At 38.0% G+C, this 17431-nt stretch overlaps 1 protein-coding gene across 1 annotated transcript in view; it reads left to right on the forward strand.

Moving 5' to 3' along the window:
- Cntn4 (contactin 4) overlaps positions 1-17431 on the forward strand; it is a 1122320-nt gene that overhangs the window by 927724 nt on the left and 177165 nt on the right. Inside the window, exon 14 of the mRNA XM_008854554.1 lies at positions 16355-16505. Within this exon, the coding sequence (XP_008852776.1) occupies positions 16355-16505 (151 nt within the window). The remainder of the gene's footprint in view (positions 1-16354; positions 16506-17431) is intronic.

Raw genomic sequence — 17431 nt, forward strand, 5'->3', positions numbered from 1 at the left:
CTGAGGTTGGGCCCCAGTATTAGGGATAAAATCCCTATTTCACCAAATTTCAGGGTGGATGTGTTTGACCACCCAATACACCCTTTTGCAAAAGTAAAAGCCGTGATGCTGAGTTTCTTTCACTTTGTCCACGTGTTCTTTGTGCAGTATCTGTGGGATCCTTGGACCTCAGATTTTATTTCTAAAATGAGTATCCAACAAAGCAGGCCTCTTCAGTCATGGAGATCAGATTGGGCTTTTAGCTAGTATCCACAAGAGCTAAAATGAAGGAAAAAAAAAAAAAAAAAAAAGGAAAAGTATACTTTGAGTTAGAACTCATAACTGTAGGGTAGGTTTCGTGGTGAAGATCTGCATGCAGGCAGGAGCATGGGGAGGGGTTCTGGAGAGTATAAATACATTGTCTGATTAAGGGGATAATTATTCCTCTTATATACTTAGCATATCTTCGGGGGATTCAGTCTTCCTCGGGAGTGGTCTCCTAGCCAGGTGACTGACAGGCCCAGCTGGATTAACTATTAAGGGAGGAGACAGTAGTATGTAATGTTCTTATCTGCGGGGCAGAACAGAATATCTTATCTCCTCAGGAGCAGGGGTAAAAATTCAGACTTCATCCTTTTGGGAGGAAACAACCACCCCTTAATGGACACAAAACTCTGATTCTTCCGCCTTCTCAGGTGGCAGTTTAAATCATAGAAAAGGTTAATTGTGAATCCTCTTTTGGTCATGTTGAAATGGGGAGAAAGAAGGTCCCCTAGAGGTTTCTTAGTCTCATTCATAAAAGAATTTAAGAATAGACCCAAACAGAAGCTCTGACAAGTTTATTCGTATCTTAAAGAAAATCCTCAGGACAGGGGATCTAGTAATCTTGGCAGCTGCCTTGAGGAGGTGACTGGGGGGAAGAAGGAAAGAAAGCTATGAAGCCATGCAAGTTCAGAACCTACATGGAGGTCAGACACATGGCTGGGAGAAGGAAGCTTTGGAGAAAACAGTAAAGAAATACAATGCTAGAGGCAGCCCAAAGCCTTAAAGAAAACATGTTTAGTAAGAAAGGCATGAAGAAGAAAAGGGAAAATTATGCCTATCTGAACGATTCAGAAAGGCAGACAGACTTACAGACCACTGTGGCTGGTCAGAACCTCTGCAGTTCTGAGCTAGAAGGTGGCTTCCAGGCAGGAAAAAAATTGCTACCTCATTAACGCACCAGGAATTCCGCCCATCTATTTAGTATAACTCAAGGTGAACCTGCCTTCCTAGGGGTGGTTCTATCACCTGGTGATTGACCTAGGGATTTTATAGTCTTGACCAGTTAAATTATGGGGCTTTTTGCTACTCTAACAATGTTACCAGGGAAACAGGAAGTGGGATCCAAAACTGACAGTGAGAGCAGGGTATGTCTTCAGTGGCTACTGAATATCCCTCCCTAGAGGCTGCTAATATTCCTCTAGCTACCTGACACAATGAAGAAGTGTCTACACTTTAGTTTTTGGTGAAGCCAACCATGTTAAATCACTGTAGAAATATTTATGGAACTCAGTCCCTGGAGACAGCTACTGCCCCATCATCTGATCATGAAGACATCAGGCAAATACTCCCATGTTCTGATCTTTCTCTGGAGGCAGTTGGGGGAGGGGTGCAAGCTACATTCAATATAGTGACCCTTTATGATTTGGGTGAAGGGAAGAGAGTTGCCAAAAGGAGTGGTTTGTGTTTTGAATCTAAATGCTGACAGAAATCAGGCCTCCCTTGCAAGGCCTGGCTAAGAACAAAGGCTCCCCATCCCCTTGCTTGGGCTAATGTCAGAGTCTGCAGTACAATGCACACCACGGGGTGCTCTAGTCACACAGCTTGCTTACAGCAGAGAAAAGGAAAAAACAGTTCAGGGAGATACCAGGAGGACCTACTGAGTAGAAACTGGCAAGCCTCTTTAGGAATTTACACACAGAAGACCACAGAGGACTCTTCCATGAAAAAGGATTAAGAGTCTTCAGAATCTCTAACTGGCTCAGTCGTTAAAAACCCACACTATATAGAACCAGAGTACAAAGATGAGAGTTGCCTGATTTTTTCTTATTTCCAGGTGTAAAAATCCCAACAGAATTAACAAGGCAAACACAGAAAAATATCTGAGAACACTGACTGACACAGAGGGCCTTAACAGGGATGACAGAGTATATGAGCTCGGGGGGCAGCGGGGGTGCTAGGGGGGCTATGGGAGAAAATAGAGTGTCACAGACATAGAAGATCAAGAAAATAATAAAAATGAAATCCTGGAATTGAAGACTACAGTGACTGAGTTGAAAAATTTTATAGCCAACCTAGCTAAGAAGAAAAGTCTGGTAAATTCAAAGGCAGAACATTAGAAATTATTGAGGTAGAGGAGTAAGAAAATACAGGATAGTGAAGAAAGCCTGAAGAAGTTATGGGGCAACTTCCAATTATATATATATTCTGGAATTTACCAAAGCAAAATAAAGAAGAGTCAAATAATCTATTTGAAGAAATAATGGCTGCTATCTGGGGAGAGAAATGGCTATACAGATTCAAGAAGTTCAGATTCCCTCTGAGGGTGAATCCAAGGACATACACCCTTGAACACATATAATCCAAGTGCAAAAAGCCAGTAATGAGATTGTTGAATACAGAAAGAAAATGTGACATATCATGTTGTTACGGAGTTTGAGATCACTGAGAAAAGACCATTCAGACTCAAAAAGTGCCGAATCAGCTGAATCTATTTAGCTTAGTCAGCGACTGCACTTGCTGAGCCAATTTAGAGAAAACAGCACTAACTGGGAGGGGACAGAAGATTTAATGGTAAAGTCCAAAAGATAAAGTCCTTGGTACAAGATTTACTCAAAGACAAGCAGTCACGTGTTTGTTCCTGTAGCAGTTACAGAAGCCAGATAAACCTCAGCTGGAGCCTCCCAGGATTATGTGGGTGTGTCCCTCAGCTGTTCCAGAAACTTCTGGTCCCAGGCCAGGGTAGGGTCTGGGATGAGCTCACCAAGATGTCTTAAACAAAATGGAGGAGCTCTGGCAATTACAGTGTACAGGGGATAGTCTACAAACTTATTAACAGACTTCTCAGCATGAACTTTGCAAGACAGAAGGAAGTAGGATGATATATTCAAAGTATTGAGAGAAGTCACTACAAACCAAAAGACAATAAAAACTTTTCTTTAAAAATGAAGGGAAAATTAAGATTTTTCCCAGGTCACCAAAATCAAAAGTTCATCAGTAGCTCATAATGTTCTAATTTGGGGGTTGGGGTAGAAAGGGTGGCAGAGCACGATGCCATATCTAGACCTGCTTAACAATAAATATCGAAGGAACTCATCCAAGTTAAAATGAAAGGATGACAAAACCATATGAAAATATTAATGAAACTCCTATGTGAAGGCATGTACATACATGAATGTACAATCTTGTAATATTCTACCATAGGTACAAAAATCACTTGTAAAAAAAATTAAAGAACATAGGTATAAAATTAACTATAAGTCTTTAATTTCGAGTATACATTCTGAAAAAGATAATTTGCAGTATGAACATCATAAGAAGGGTTGGCAGAATGCAGAGGAATAAACTTTCACATGGGATAGGACTAAGTTAAGTAACTGAATAATTAGGTAAGTGAAATAAATGATTGTAGTATGTATCACAATCATGTATATGGAATTTACACAAAGATAAATGAGGAAATAAAAACATGACATTAAAAAGGTCAAGGAAGAAACAGAAGCATATCTAAAAAAAGGAAAGGAGGGGTAGGAAAGAGAAAAGACATACAAAAAGAATCACAAAGTGGCAATTGTAATCCTTCCTATCAATAACCGTGATGTGTAATCAATTTAATATACAGTTAAAATACAGATTCGCTAAATGGATTAAAAAACATCCAAACATGTCAATAAGAAGTTGTATCCAGGAACACGTGTAAGCTAAAGAGGAAGAATGCTAAAAGATGTCCCCTGTAAACTGAAAGCGAGCAGGTTGACTGTTATCAGACAAGGCAGACTTTAAGGCAAAACACTGTCACCGGAGACAATAGTGCATCACAGAAAAGGGTCAGTTCACCATCATAGGATGATGTGTGTGTGTGTGTGTGTGTGTGTGTGTGTGTGTGTGTAAACATTAGCATTCCTCAGTATATAAATCCAAACTTGGACGACAGGAAGGAGAAGTAGTTGTAGAATACTTTGGTAGTACATATGGAAAGAACAGGCAGAAAAGATAAACAAGGAGACAAGGAACTTCAACAAAAGTAGACCAATTGGTCATAAAAGACACAGATCAACTCTACCCAACAACAGTGGAATTTGTGTTCTTCGTAAGTGTGCCTGGAACATTCTCTAAGATAATTCATGTGTAAACAAGTCTTAACACATTTAGAGAAGACTGAAATCACACAAAGCATCCTTCCTGACCACATAGGAAGGAAATTAGAAATCAGTAGTAGAGGCAAAAGAGGAAACTGCAAATATGTGAAATTGAACAGCTAATTCTGGACTCATCAGCGGTTCAGAAAGAGATACAAAGGGGCCTTAGAAGATTTCTGGAGAAAAGTGAAAACATGACATGTGCCAAGATTTATAAACACAGCAGGAGTTGTAGTAAGGGGTAAATTAACACTGACAAATGATTTTTTAAAATGTTCCCAACTCAGCAGCCTAGGTTTGCATGTAAGAAGACAGAAAAATAACAAACTAAACCAAAACATAGGCAGAGGCATTAAAATAATAAATATTAGAGCAGAAACACATGAAATGAAGAATAGGAAAAACAACCAGTAAAACCAGAAGTTCATTAAAAAAAGAAAAAAAAAACAGCAATATTGGCAAACAGTCCTCTAGACTAAGAAATACAAGCCTCAAATAAAATAAAATATGAAAAAGGACAATTGCAAATGATAGCTGTCTTAATTTGCCTAAAATTGTTTTGACAAACCACTCTGACCAATACAAACTTGGAGAAGAAGGGGATTATTTTATCTGTCATTGCCCAGGTCACAGTTCCTCACTGAGGGATAGCAGGGCAGTAAATCAGGACCTAGAGGGAAGGACAAAGCACAGACCATGGAGGAATGTTATATACTGGCTTGCTCTCTGGCCTGGGCCCAGCCTGCTTTCTCATACAATACAAGACCACCTACCCAGGGGTGACACCACCCACAACACACTGGGCCCTCCCATGTCATTCAACAATCGAGAAAAAACTCCACAGACATGGCCACGGACCAGTCCAATGGAAGAAATTCTTCAATTGAGGTTCCCTCTACCCAGGTGTGTCAAGTTGTCAACTGAAGCTATCCAATATAGTAGCACAGAAATTTAAAAAAAAAAAAATTGAATGTCCTAGAAGAAACGGATATGCTGCTATATACATATAAACTCTCCAGACTGAGTTATGAAGAAGGAACTCTAAATATATAAGTAGCAGAGACTGAAGCCATAGTTAAACCCTCTCAACATAGAAAATCCCAGGACCAGAGGCCACTAGAGAATCCTACCAAGTATTTAAAGAGAAATTAACAACAATTCTTCTCAAACCCTTCCACACAATTTAAGAGGAGGAAACTTATCCAGATTCATCCTATGAGCTTAGCATCTGCCCGCTACCATAAGCAGACAGACACGAGAAAACTTCAAACCACGTTCCTGATAAATATTGATGCAAAAAAATCCCCTGCATAATGCTAGCTAACCAAATTCATCAGCATGAAGGATTATCCACCAGAACCAAGTAGAATTTATATCTGGAATGCAAAGAGGGCTCTTCATATGAGTATCTGCCAATGTCATATATCACATGAACAGAAGGGAAAAGGGCAAATATCATCTCAGTCTATGAAGAAAATCACTTGACAGAATTCAACACAATCTTAAGATTTCATAAAAGAACACTCAACAAACTAGGGCTAAAAGAAAACTGTCTCAGTGTAATAAAAGCCACATAGGATGGGCAGCCTGCCAACATCACACTCTTTGGAAACGTGAAAGCTCTTCTATTACTGGAAGGAAGTAAGGACACCCACCCTAGCCAGTATTCTTTAGTGCTGGAAGTCCTAGACAGAGCAATTAGAAGAGAAAAAATATAAACAAATTAAATAAATAAATAAATAATGAATGAATGAATGAATAAATAAATAAATAAATAAATAATAAACAAAGGTCTCCAAATTGGAAAAGGAAGAAAGTGAAAATCTGTTTGAAGATGACATGATTTTACAGAGAAAACTGAAGCAGTTACAAAAGCAAAAGGACTTTATTAAAACTAATAAATCACTTAAAGACCTGGGTCGCAAAATCAAAACACACAAAAGAATCACTGACAGTTCTCTGCACTAACAGTGACCACTCCAGAAAGGAAATTGAGAAAAGTCCTATTTGTGACAGTATCAAGAAGAATAAAGTTTAGGAATAAGAAAGGAGGTGAAGTCTTGTGTACCAGAAAGTACATAATGTTGCTAAATAAGGCTAAAGAAGTTACAAATAGAAAGGCATCTCATGTATGTGGATCAGAAGACTCGGTGCTTTATAAATGTCCATTCTTCCCAGATCAGTCTGCAAATTCAATGTGCACACACACACAATGTTAATAAGTCCAATAACAAGCAAACCAATTAAAAATAGACGAAGGACTTGAATAGAAATATCTGTAAGCAAAATATGCAAGTAGTGAAGAAATACAAACCAAAATTGCAATGTGATCTGATTTCATACCCTATAGGACGGGACTACTAAATAGAGGGGACGGAGAAAGAAAGAATAGCAAGTGATAGCAGGGAGAAATTCAAACCCTTGAAATCTGTCAAAACAGCTCAGTTGGGGGACACAGAACTGAGTAAAGTAGAACCCTATGCATGGTTGGTGGGAATGAAAAAGTAACAGCTGCTAGAAAACAGTGTAGCGTCTCCTCCAAAAATTAAAAATAGAGCTACCATAAGACTTAGCAATCCCCCCACTTGGTATATATCCAAAATAATTAAAAACAACATCTCAAGTATTTGCATGTTCATGTCCACTGTATCATTATTCATAATAGTCAAGAAATGGAAGCAAACTAAATGTGCATAAACGGACAGATAGTGAAGTGCAGTACACACACAGTGGGATATTGCCCTTAAAGAGATGTTGATGTGCGCTCCAACAAGGATAAACCTTACGACGTGTTAATGAAATAAGATCATTACATAAAGACAGATTCTCCAGTCGCACTCCTGAGAAGCACCTAGATTAGTCAAACTCACAGTAACAGAAAGCAGAGGAAGAAATGGAGCTAGGAAGTGGAAATGAAAGTTGTTCATTGGTGGATATAAAGATTCAGCTTTTCAAAAATCAGAAAGGATTAAGAGATCTATTAATAACACTGCATATAGTTAACATTGATGTGTACCTAAAAATAGCTAAGATGATAAAATTCATGTTGTGTGCTTCTTAACACAATACAAAAGGAAGATTTAGGGGCTGGAGAGATGGCTCCGTGGTTAAGAGCACTGATTGCTCTTGCAGAGGACCTGGGTTTGATTCCCAGCACCCACATGGCGGCTACAAACTGTCCTTAACTCCACGAACTGTTCTCTTCTGACCTCCATGGCATTGCATGACACAGGTGCACTCACATACATGCAGGCAATACACTCATACACATAAAATAAAAATAGTAAGTAAAATACTTAAAAAAAACAAAAGGAAGATTTAGTAGTACTTATTAAGCTTTCATGCATACATGAGTTGGAGATGTTAAATTCAGAGTCTAATTTCTGCTCTGGGGTCTAGCCTGAGACTGTGGTTTTACTAACTTAACTGCTAGTACTAATTTATATGGTTCTAGAGTGCACATGTTCAGTGGCAAAATTTTTAAATTGTTAAATTCCCAGGTCGCACGCATGGCGGTGGCGTTTCAAGAATGTGTAACTTTACGAAGCTCCTCCAGGTGGTTCTTAGACTCAGTTAATTGAGATGCCAGTGAGGTAGATCCCTTTGTTCCCCAATCTAACCCATCACAACAGGTAACTTTTGCTTCAGAAAGGCAGGTGGGTCTTAGGACAACATGATTCTGTGGGTACAAACGCCTCAGTCCTGGTTATCCATCTTCGCAGTTTCATTTTCTAAGGGCACAACATAAATGTAGAATTGATAAGCGTTCTATCAGTCCTATGAGATAAATTTTATTAGAAATAGAATATTTACACCAACAAAGTACCAGCCTTTCTTATTTTTTTAATCTGAGAAAGCCATGGCTCATATAACATCCTAAAGAAATTAGTTTGTCTTTAGAGAAAGACATGTGACTCCAAATAGTCTTTTAAATGTGGATGAAAAGGAACGTAGTCAAGGAGAAATTATATACTCTCTTTGCCCGCACAACTGTTCCTGATGCCTGGTTGAAGCTCATGATAATCCAGGGATGAACCACTGTTGTGTTACACAGATCTTCTGTGTTGCTGTTATGTTCCCATGGAAACTGAAACTCTTATAACTGCTATGATACCTTGATTCATGAAGGCTAAGAACCAAATTTGTTTAATAAAGTGAACCCACAGAAGGAACTATGAAAGAGTTGAAGTTCTTGACTTTTCATCACTGGATCCACTTGTGAGAGTACTTAGAAAATAATTGGAAAAAAAAGAGGTACTTCTACAGCGTAGGGACCAGACAGGGAAGCTGAAATCCCCAGGCCTGTGTACCTTGTTACGAGACCCTGCATGTGTGCTTTGAGGAAAGTGGACAAAACCATTAATGTGCTGGAGCTGGCTCAGACTGTCAGGAACTGATTCTCATAGTTCCTCTCAACTCTTCATTCAGTGACTTCACGTTGGTAGTTTGATTCAGCAAAAGTGAAAATATTTACATCACAGAAATTGGCAGGTGCCACAAACTGAGTCCCTTGGTGTGTTGTTTTATTGAGTGACATATTGAACATATAGCATCACACCATTACAGGTAATCTCTGAGTAAAAACAGCCCAGATGATAATTTTTAGTAATTCTGCTTCATTTAACTGAGGTCCAACGTGGTCAAGTATCTTATGCACCAACTAAGAATTTAAAGATGGAATCGATAGTCCTGTTGTGTGGTATCTGGATAAAGCACCATGAGAAAGGAATTTCCTTTTTTGAATCAAATCCCTGAGTTCTGGCCTACAACATGGATCCTTGATACATATTGCTACCCTAAAAGATCTAATGGGGGCTGGGGGTATAGTTCAGTTGATAGAGGCCTTGCCTAGTACCCCCAACACCACATAAAGTGGACATGGTCATACATGCCTGTAATCCTAGCACTAGACAGATGAAGACAGATGAATCAGAATTTTAAGATCATCCTCAACTACTTAATGAGTTTGAGGCCAGCCTGTGCTACATGAAACCCTGTCTAAAACAAAAGTTAGTCGTCTAACAAGGGCTAAAAGCAAGAGCTACTAATCCTTCTTAATCACTGGATTTTTACATTTCATATCACTGCACTGTAGATAATGTCTTCTGTTCTTTCAGCAAACATTTCTGTCACTAAATGAAGTTACTTATAATCATGTACAACATTATGGTACTATTTATTTCTTTCCTGTTCAAGGATATGTATTTGTGTAAGTATTTAGGATATTGTGTCAAGTACAATGAAATATCACTAACTTTTACTGATATAAGAAGGTCAATGTAATTACAAAGTTTGAAAAACGTGTACTGTCTTTCCATCTTTTCTATTTTTATTGGATTTTTGAGAGTTTCATATGATATATTTTGACTGTTTTTAGGCCTCCTCCCCTCTCTGCAGCAATCTTATAGCCCCTCCTGCAGGATTGTATGCATTGTCTTATCTTTCCAAGTTTATCAGCTCAAGTTTGTATCCCCAGGTGTCTTTCCATCTTTATGGAGATATTATTGGTCAAAGGCGATTAGCAGAGTTTAGTTATTAAAACCCTACTAAGCATAGGAATGATTCTTAAGTACCATGTTAACTATTGTATGAACAAGGGTGTCATTAAAAGAAGTTTAAAAAAGTTTTAAAAGAGTTTAAAAGAGTTTTCCTTGGAATAAGAAAGAGTTTCTTCCTGAATTTATATAATTAATCCTTGGATTTTCACACTTCATAAAAGGTAAAAAGTCTATTCCAGATTCCATTTATTGGCAGAGAAATCATTGAGAGATCTTGAAATGGTGTCTCTGCACACACAAAAATATTTTACAGTTACCATAAAGCCTGCAAGGCCTACATTAAAGTGGTGGTGTATCTTTTTTTAAATATGTATGAGTGTATTGCCTGCATGTATGTAAGTGCACCCGTGTCGTGCATTGCCTATGGAGGTCAGAAGAGGATGTCAGATTCCTGAAACTGGAGATACTAGCAGTTGGTAGCCACTGTGTGCATGCTGGGAACCAAACCTGTGTCATCTGCAAGAGTAGTCAGTGTTCTTAACTGCAGAGTAATCTCTCCAGCCCCTAAAGTGGCATTTATTATCTATACTAGGATACTCTATTCAGCAATAAAGAAAAGCTGTTGAGCCTACACCAACCTGGATGTTTAAAGAGCTTTATAGTCAGTGGGGGAAAAGGTTACATACTATGAGACTCTACATTTATAAAATATTCTCAAAATGAGGAAAATCAAACACACAAAAAATTAGAGGTTCTCAGAATTTAAGGAAGGCAAGAGGGCAGGATGCAGCTATTGAGGGGGAGGATGAACTTTGCAACAAGTTTTGCATCTTGACCTCAGTACTGTTCATTCAAATCTACATATGTGACTGACACAGAACTAAAAAGATGCTTTATATTAAGGGTCGGTCAGTTTCCTTATTCTGTTATGTGCTACATTTGAGTATGATATAATCATGGAGAGAAACAGGGTAAAGGATACACAGGAACTTTGTGTTCTTCCAACTGTCTGTGGCTATGTAATTGTTTCTAAATAAAGATTTTTTTTTCTTGTTGCAAATAAAAATGTATTTCTTTGATTGTAAGAAAATTTCCAGGATAGGAGTCTACTGACGCTGGTGACAGCAGCAATTGTAGCATTGGAAATAGCAGTGGGGAAAGGGAGATACAAGGTTCCTATTCTGGGACAAATGTTATGTTACATACTTACTGTCTTAGCTTCTTTTCAATTGTTGTGATAAAACATGTCCTGATAAGCGCAAAGTAGTGGAGGAAGGGTTAATTCTATCTCACTGTTTCAGGTTATACTCCATCTATGCAGGGAAATTACAGTGTTAGGAGCTGGAGACGGCTGGTCACTTTGCATCTGCAGTGAGGCAGCAGAGAGCCGTGAAGAGCAGAAGCTGGTGCTCAGCTCACCATCCCAGTTTTATACAGCCTGGGATGTCCTGTCCAGGGAAAGGATCCATCCACCGTTAAGAAGGGCCTACCAATATCAATTACAGTAATCAGATTAATCCCCTACAGGCCTGCCAGATGATTCTAGATCCGTCAAGTTGACAACACTTACCTTCACAAGTACATTTTGTATGTGTGTATTTTTTCATTTAATTCCCTAAACAACTTTGTAATTGCAAATATTATATTACATTTTTCTGCTTTATGATACCTCACCCAAAGGAGTATCATCCCCTAAGTACAAGGGATGCTGTATTAGAAGGGTTGTTACAGTCTCAGGAAACAAATAGGCCATTGAGTGAAACAGCCCCAAACAAAATAAATAGAATACAGATCTTAGAGACATTAGAAGTGCTATATCAAGTTGAGGTGGAGAGGAAAAGTCATCTCCTCCCGGGTTATGTTGAGTATCTCCATGATTAGGAATATCATTCCTAATCAGGGAGGTCAGTTTTAAACACAGAAAGAAGAACCCCCAGCCCCCAAGCCTTACCCTGTGACAGGCTTTCTAGACAGCCACCTGGCAACCTGAAGTTTGAGGTTTTATGGTTCGATGATAGCATTATCTTCTCAGTGGTGGAAAGATATGAATGAATATATTTACTCAAGGTTTATTTTTATGAACAATGAGATAATGGTTAAAGATAATAGATAAAGGTTAAAATAATATGAAATTCTGAACTCCCAAAAGTCTCCAGCAGCTGGCAATGTTCCCGGTGATGCTTCTATAGACCAAGTCTGATGGCACAAGCATGTATAATTACCCTACCCTCTCAGTAATGCAGTGATACCACACCCATGGATTCTTCCAGTGGTGTTGGCCCTGCATATTCAATTAAGGAGTTGTCATTTTATTATTTCTCTAGAGAAACGATACTAACTCAGGTGTGAGAGAACTTCTGTTTACAAGTGTTCTAATTGGCCACTTCAGAAACCCTTACATGTGACTGAGTCATTTAATTAATTAAAAACAGGTAATTGTGATTGATAATAGTGATTTCCCCAGCTTATATATAGTATGAAGTTAGTGTCATGCAGGTCATTGATAAGTAGTAAAACGTTGCATTTCCCACATAAAAAAGGGCCTGTGGCATGATGCATTCAACACTGAGGGACTGGTGCCCTCTAGTATCTCAGATGAGAAACATTGTCCTTTAAATCTTTGGATTTAGCAAATGAAAATGTGCAAGAATCTGTCAGCTGCTATTAGACTGGTATGGATAACTTGACAGTTGGTTTTGTCATTCCTCAACTTTTAGGAACCTGAAACTTCATCTTCCATATGCATTAAGTTTTTGTGTAAGCATTTGTTCAGTTCTAATACTGCCCTACTGAGGCCCTTACCAAAACCCCTTAAAACCCCATCCTCTGTGAATGTCAAATCGAGCAGCAAGCCCCTTTTGTTTTGGTTCAAGCCTGTCCTGGACCAGTGTTTGTGGGGTCAGAATAAATAAAGGATGTCATTAGGAAAAAGTATCCCCCCCACAAACTGCATCTCAAGTGCACAAGGTAATCACAAAATAGAAGAATATTAAGAAACCATTAATGGATCCAGTATTCAAAACCTGATGAAGTGTGGACAGTTCTGCCCAGAAAGCACTACAGCTTATATTAGTGGGCTTAGATAAAATCAGAAGTGAATCGAATAAACAACAGGAAAACATTTGATTTATAATTTTATAAATGAAGGATGTTCAAGTTGGTCTACCTCTAAGATACCCAAAAGCTAATATATACATAAGTAATATATTATAAATACTTTTAAAGCACATGTGTTTTCTACCTTCTGTTGAATCTGCTGTCCTGCAATTTCAAATCCTGTAAAAGCAATATATAGTTTTTTTGACAAATACACTCATGTGTGGTGCACAGTTTGATTTATATAAACTCATTTTGAATGCAGGAGCAGAATTCCTCCTGAACAGATGAAAAATATCTGCCTAGACTGATAAAAATATGTGTATAGAAACAGAGTTGTAAGAAGGGGTTTTTATATGAGGAAGATTTGTAACATTATTTTTAAAATTCCCTTTTAAAGAAACTTCTAGAAGACTTGCTTTTAGTTTTATGTTTTTGTGTCAGTTTGAGTGTTTACATAATTTGAAAGCGTCTACTCTGCCAAAACTCTTTTCTGCGAAGCAAAATAGCTTATGTGAGATTGGTAAGTGGGACAATGATGGCAGTAGAGCATGAAAGCTTTACTTGTTTGTGTGTTTCACCAAGTAGAAGCAGCTAGACCCACAGTCCATTAGTGTATATCAACACAGCCAGACAAGGGACAAAGGTGATACTAAGCACAAGTCATAGTCACCCTGAAGCCTGACACACGGTAGGCCACATACTTTACTATTGCGTAGTTCTAAGTCTTTCTGCAGTTTGTACTGACTTTATAACTTAGCACATCAACATCTCTCTTCCCTCAAGCTACCTTTACACACTTTCACAAGGGTTAGAGGAGACAGAGACAAAGAGAGGAAATTTTGTAGTATTCTCTGTATTGATTATACCATCTTTTAAATCATGCTTAACATTTACTAGACTAGTTATTATTTTCATTATATGATTATTACATAAATGTTGAATAGCTCTATCCTATAATTTCTATAAGCTCAATTAATTTTTAAGATTTATTAATTTTTTTGCTGGTCATGGAGGTACATGCCTTTAATACCAGCACTTGGGAAGCAGAGGCAGGTGGATCTCTGTGAGACTGAGGCCCAGTCTATATAGGGAAGTTATAGGCCACTTGGGGCTACAGGGAGACCCTGTCTCAAAAAGATTTAAAAAATTATTCATTTTTATTTTATGTGTCTGAGTGTTTTGTCTGCATATATCTAAGTGCACCACATGTGTACAATGCCCAGGGAGGCCAGAAGAAGGCATCGAATCCCCTGGAACTGGAGTTACAAGTGGTTTTGGTCTGCTATGTGGGTCCTGAGTCCTCTGAAAGAGCAGGCAGTGCTTTTAACTGCTGAGTCATCTTTCCAGCCCCAGTCCAATTATTTTTTTATGTGACTTTACAGGCCATACTGGGAATACATTATTGATTTATAACAAAATAGATATATTTGTACCTTACCTATTAATTGCATTTATCACTATCCAGTTCCTTTTTAATTATGGATCATTTTCATGAGTCTAAGGTACACACACAATGAGAAATCATTTGTCCCCTGAATCATTTCATTTTATCTTCACATGGTGATACTAGCCCTGTGTGTACATTGTAGAGCCCATTACAAAGCAACCGTCTCACCTTTATTTGTTCCTGGGCAATTGCTGAAAATATTTCTACCACAGAATCCCTTAATAAGATTCAATTTGTTTCTACTAAACCTTGTTTTGATTTTTTTTTAAATCACTAGTTATAGTTAGGCCTGGTGGTATAGAACTATAATCCCAACGTCTTTGGAGACTGGGGAAGAAGTACCACAATTTCAAGGTATGCCTGGTTTACAGAGTAAGTGCAAAGCATGTCTGAGCAATTTAGTGAGAACTTATCTCCAAATTATAAAAAAAAAATGAAAAGAGATCTGTGGATATGATTCAATGGTATTTGCTTAGCGTACATCAAGCCCCAGATTCAATTCTTAGTACAAAAAAAAATCACTAACTATAGTTTGAGTACTTTTTTTTTTTTTTTTTTTTTTTTGGTCTTTTTGAGACAGGGTCTCCCTGTAGCCCCAACTGACCTGGAACTCACTATGTAGACCAGGCTGGCCTTGAACTCACAGAGATCTGCTTGCCTCTGCCTCCCAAGTGTTGGGATTAAAGGTCTGTGCCCCCAGTTTGAGTACTTTTAAGAAATGAACCTACAACCCTACCCTACCCATATGTATACATACTCATTCTAAGTCATTCTTTAAGTCATTTATGGTTTGGATTTAAATGTTATATTTAACGTGATCTGAAATCTTAAATTCCATGGAGGTAAATTGCAAGGAGTCAGAGATTTGCAATAAGATTCCAAGAGATGAAGCCATCTGCTCCCATGTTAATTCACTTACCTCAGAAGAAAACAGAGCTCTTTCAGAAAGGCATCTTGGGTTTTGTTTTGGTTTGTTTTTTGGTTTTTGTAAGACAGGGCCTCCCTTGCAGCCCCAGCTGATCTAGAACTTGACCAGGCTGACCTCGATCCCAGAGAGATCCACCTGACTTTGCCCTCCTGGGTACTGGAATTAAAGACATGTGCCACCACGCCCAGCTCATCATTTATTTACTTATGTATTCACTTATTTATTCTGGTAACTGTCTGGCTAGACATGGTATGTTTGTTTCAGAAAAGCAGCAATGCCTTGATATTATTACTATGTCATTACTACATAACTAGTGTCAACATAGTGGATTTTTTTTAGAACAAGAGTAGTAAGCATATTACATAGGTTTCTAAGTTTCTGTACCAAATACAGGCAATTTCTTCTACAGAAGATGAACATCGCATTAGACATTAGTGATGGAGAGCTGAGCAGAGCTTTTGCTTTTAAGGAGAAGCTCACAGAGGGTGACAATGTAGGCATTCTGGCATATTCTCTGATGGATATACACAGGCATATCAGAGAATGCTCAGTGACAGATCAGAAGCAGTAGCTGTCAAAGAGAGGGGCTGTTTTAGCATCCATAATGAGGAAAATTGCCTTATGTATTTTCTTGTGTTTCTGTCACTGTTGCATCTCCAAAATTTTCAAATTTCAGTTCATTTGAACATGAAATACATTTTTAAAAAGAATCTTCAATAGGGTGTTGAGATTGTTTTATATCTTGATCTTCGTGGTAGAGTATACAAAATTCAACAAGTTATGTTCATATAAGATTAGCATTTTATCCTATATAAATCATGGATTAAATTTTAATAAATCCATCCAAACTTATAGTGCTGCTTTCTTTACTTCAGAAAAGAAATATTTAGCTTCCCATCTTTGATGATCAAGGTTACAGTAAGCAGATGTATCATGGAAAGAAAATAGGCCAAACTATTTTTTTCCATCCATAATAATTCATTGTTCTCTATGTTGTCTTTAGCTGAGAGCCCAGATTTTTCAAGAACACTCTTGAAAAGAGTGACACTTGTCAAAGTGGGAGGTGAAGTTGTCATTGAGTGTAAGCCCAAAGCATCTCCAAAACCTGTCTACACCTGGAGAAAAGGAAGAGAAATTCTAAGAGAAAATGAAAGGTACTGTGCTGAGATATTTTAATATTTGGAAGACTTTAAAGCACTGTTGTCTGTTATTACGATTTACTTTCTGCTACTTGAGCAAATGGTAGTCAAAGACCAGAAACTGCATAAAAAATATGGCTACATATTTACCTCCATTCTCCTTGGAGACAGCCCTCCATGTGGGAAAGAGCACCTGAACCCTGTTGAGTACTAACAGAGCTGTCTACAGGGGGGCAGCTACAAATACCCTCACTTTTAGTCTAGAATATCATTGCATGTTTGCCCATCATACCTCCTTGACTTGCTCAAATCTGTCCAGTTCCATACCACAGCAACTCTTCACATATGTAGCAGTGATCATTGTTTCCCAAGGTCAGTCTGCCTATAGCATGTCGTGCTACTTGATTTCTCATCATTTCATTTATATATCTTTGAGATACCAGATTGTTTTAATCTCTGAACTCCTTTTCTGTGGTTCCTGCTGTACATGAATTACATTTAGAAGGCATATTGTTTAAAGGATGTAAATTCATATGGGCTGCTTGGAGTTTGACATTAGATTGTACCAAATGGCACATATCTCCGTGACCTTGTCTTGGCTGTCACCCCTATAAAATATCTTCTACCATTTTCTGTAATGTATTCGATCTGTTGGAAAAGGGTAATTATGCATGAGTCTGTGTTTGTCACCCATAAGACAGGATTTACCAGCTGTATACATAATGATTTTAATCGATGCGAAAGGGCAAGTATTCATAGATGCAATGAGAAAGTCTTAAAATTGTGTGTATCTACCCTTTTGCACCTGTACACCTTTGAATTTGCATATACAAATTAGATCCTTGTGCTGATGATGTTGTCCTTTTTAATGATTTTTGTAAACAAACTTGATATGGCTTATTAGCGATATGTTCACACAGATATTAAGTTCCTGATTTTAT

The sequence above is a fragment of the Nannospalax galili genome, unplaced genomic scaffold (genome assembly GCF_000622305.1).
Source record: "Nannospalax galili isolate Female #2095 unplaced genomic scaffold, S.galili_v1.0 scaffold846, whole genome shotgun sequence".
In the NCBI taxonomy this organism is placed as follows: domain Eukaryota; kingdom Metazoa; phylum Chordata; class Mammalia; order Rodentia; family Spalacidae; genus Nannospalax; species Nannospalax galili.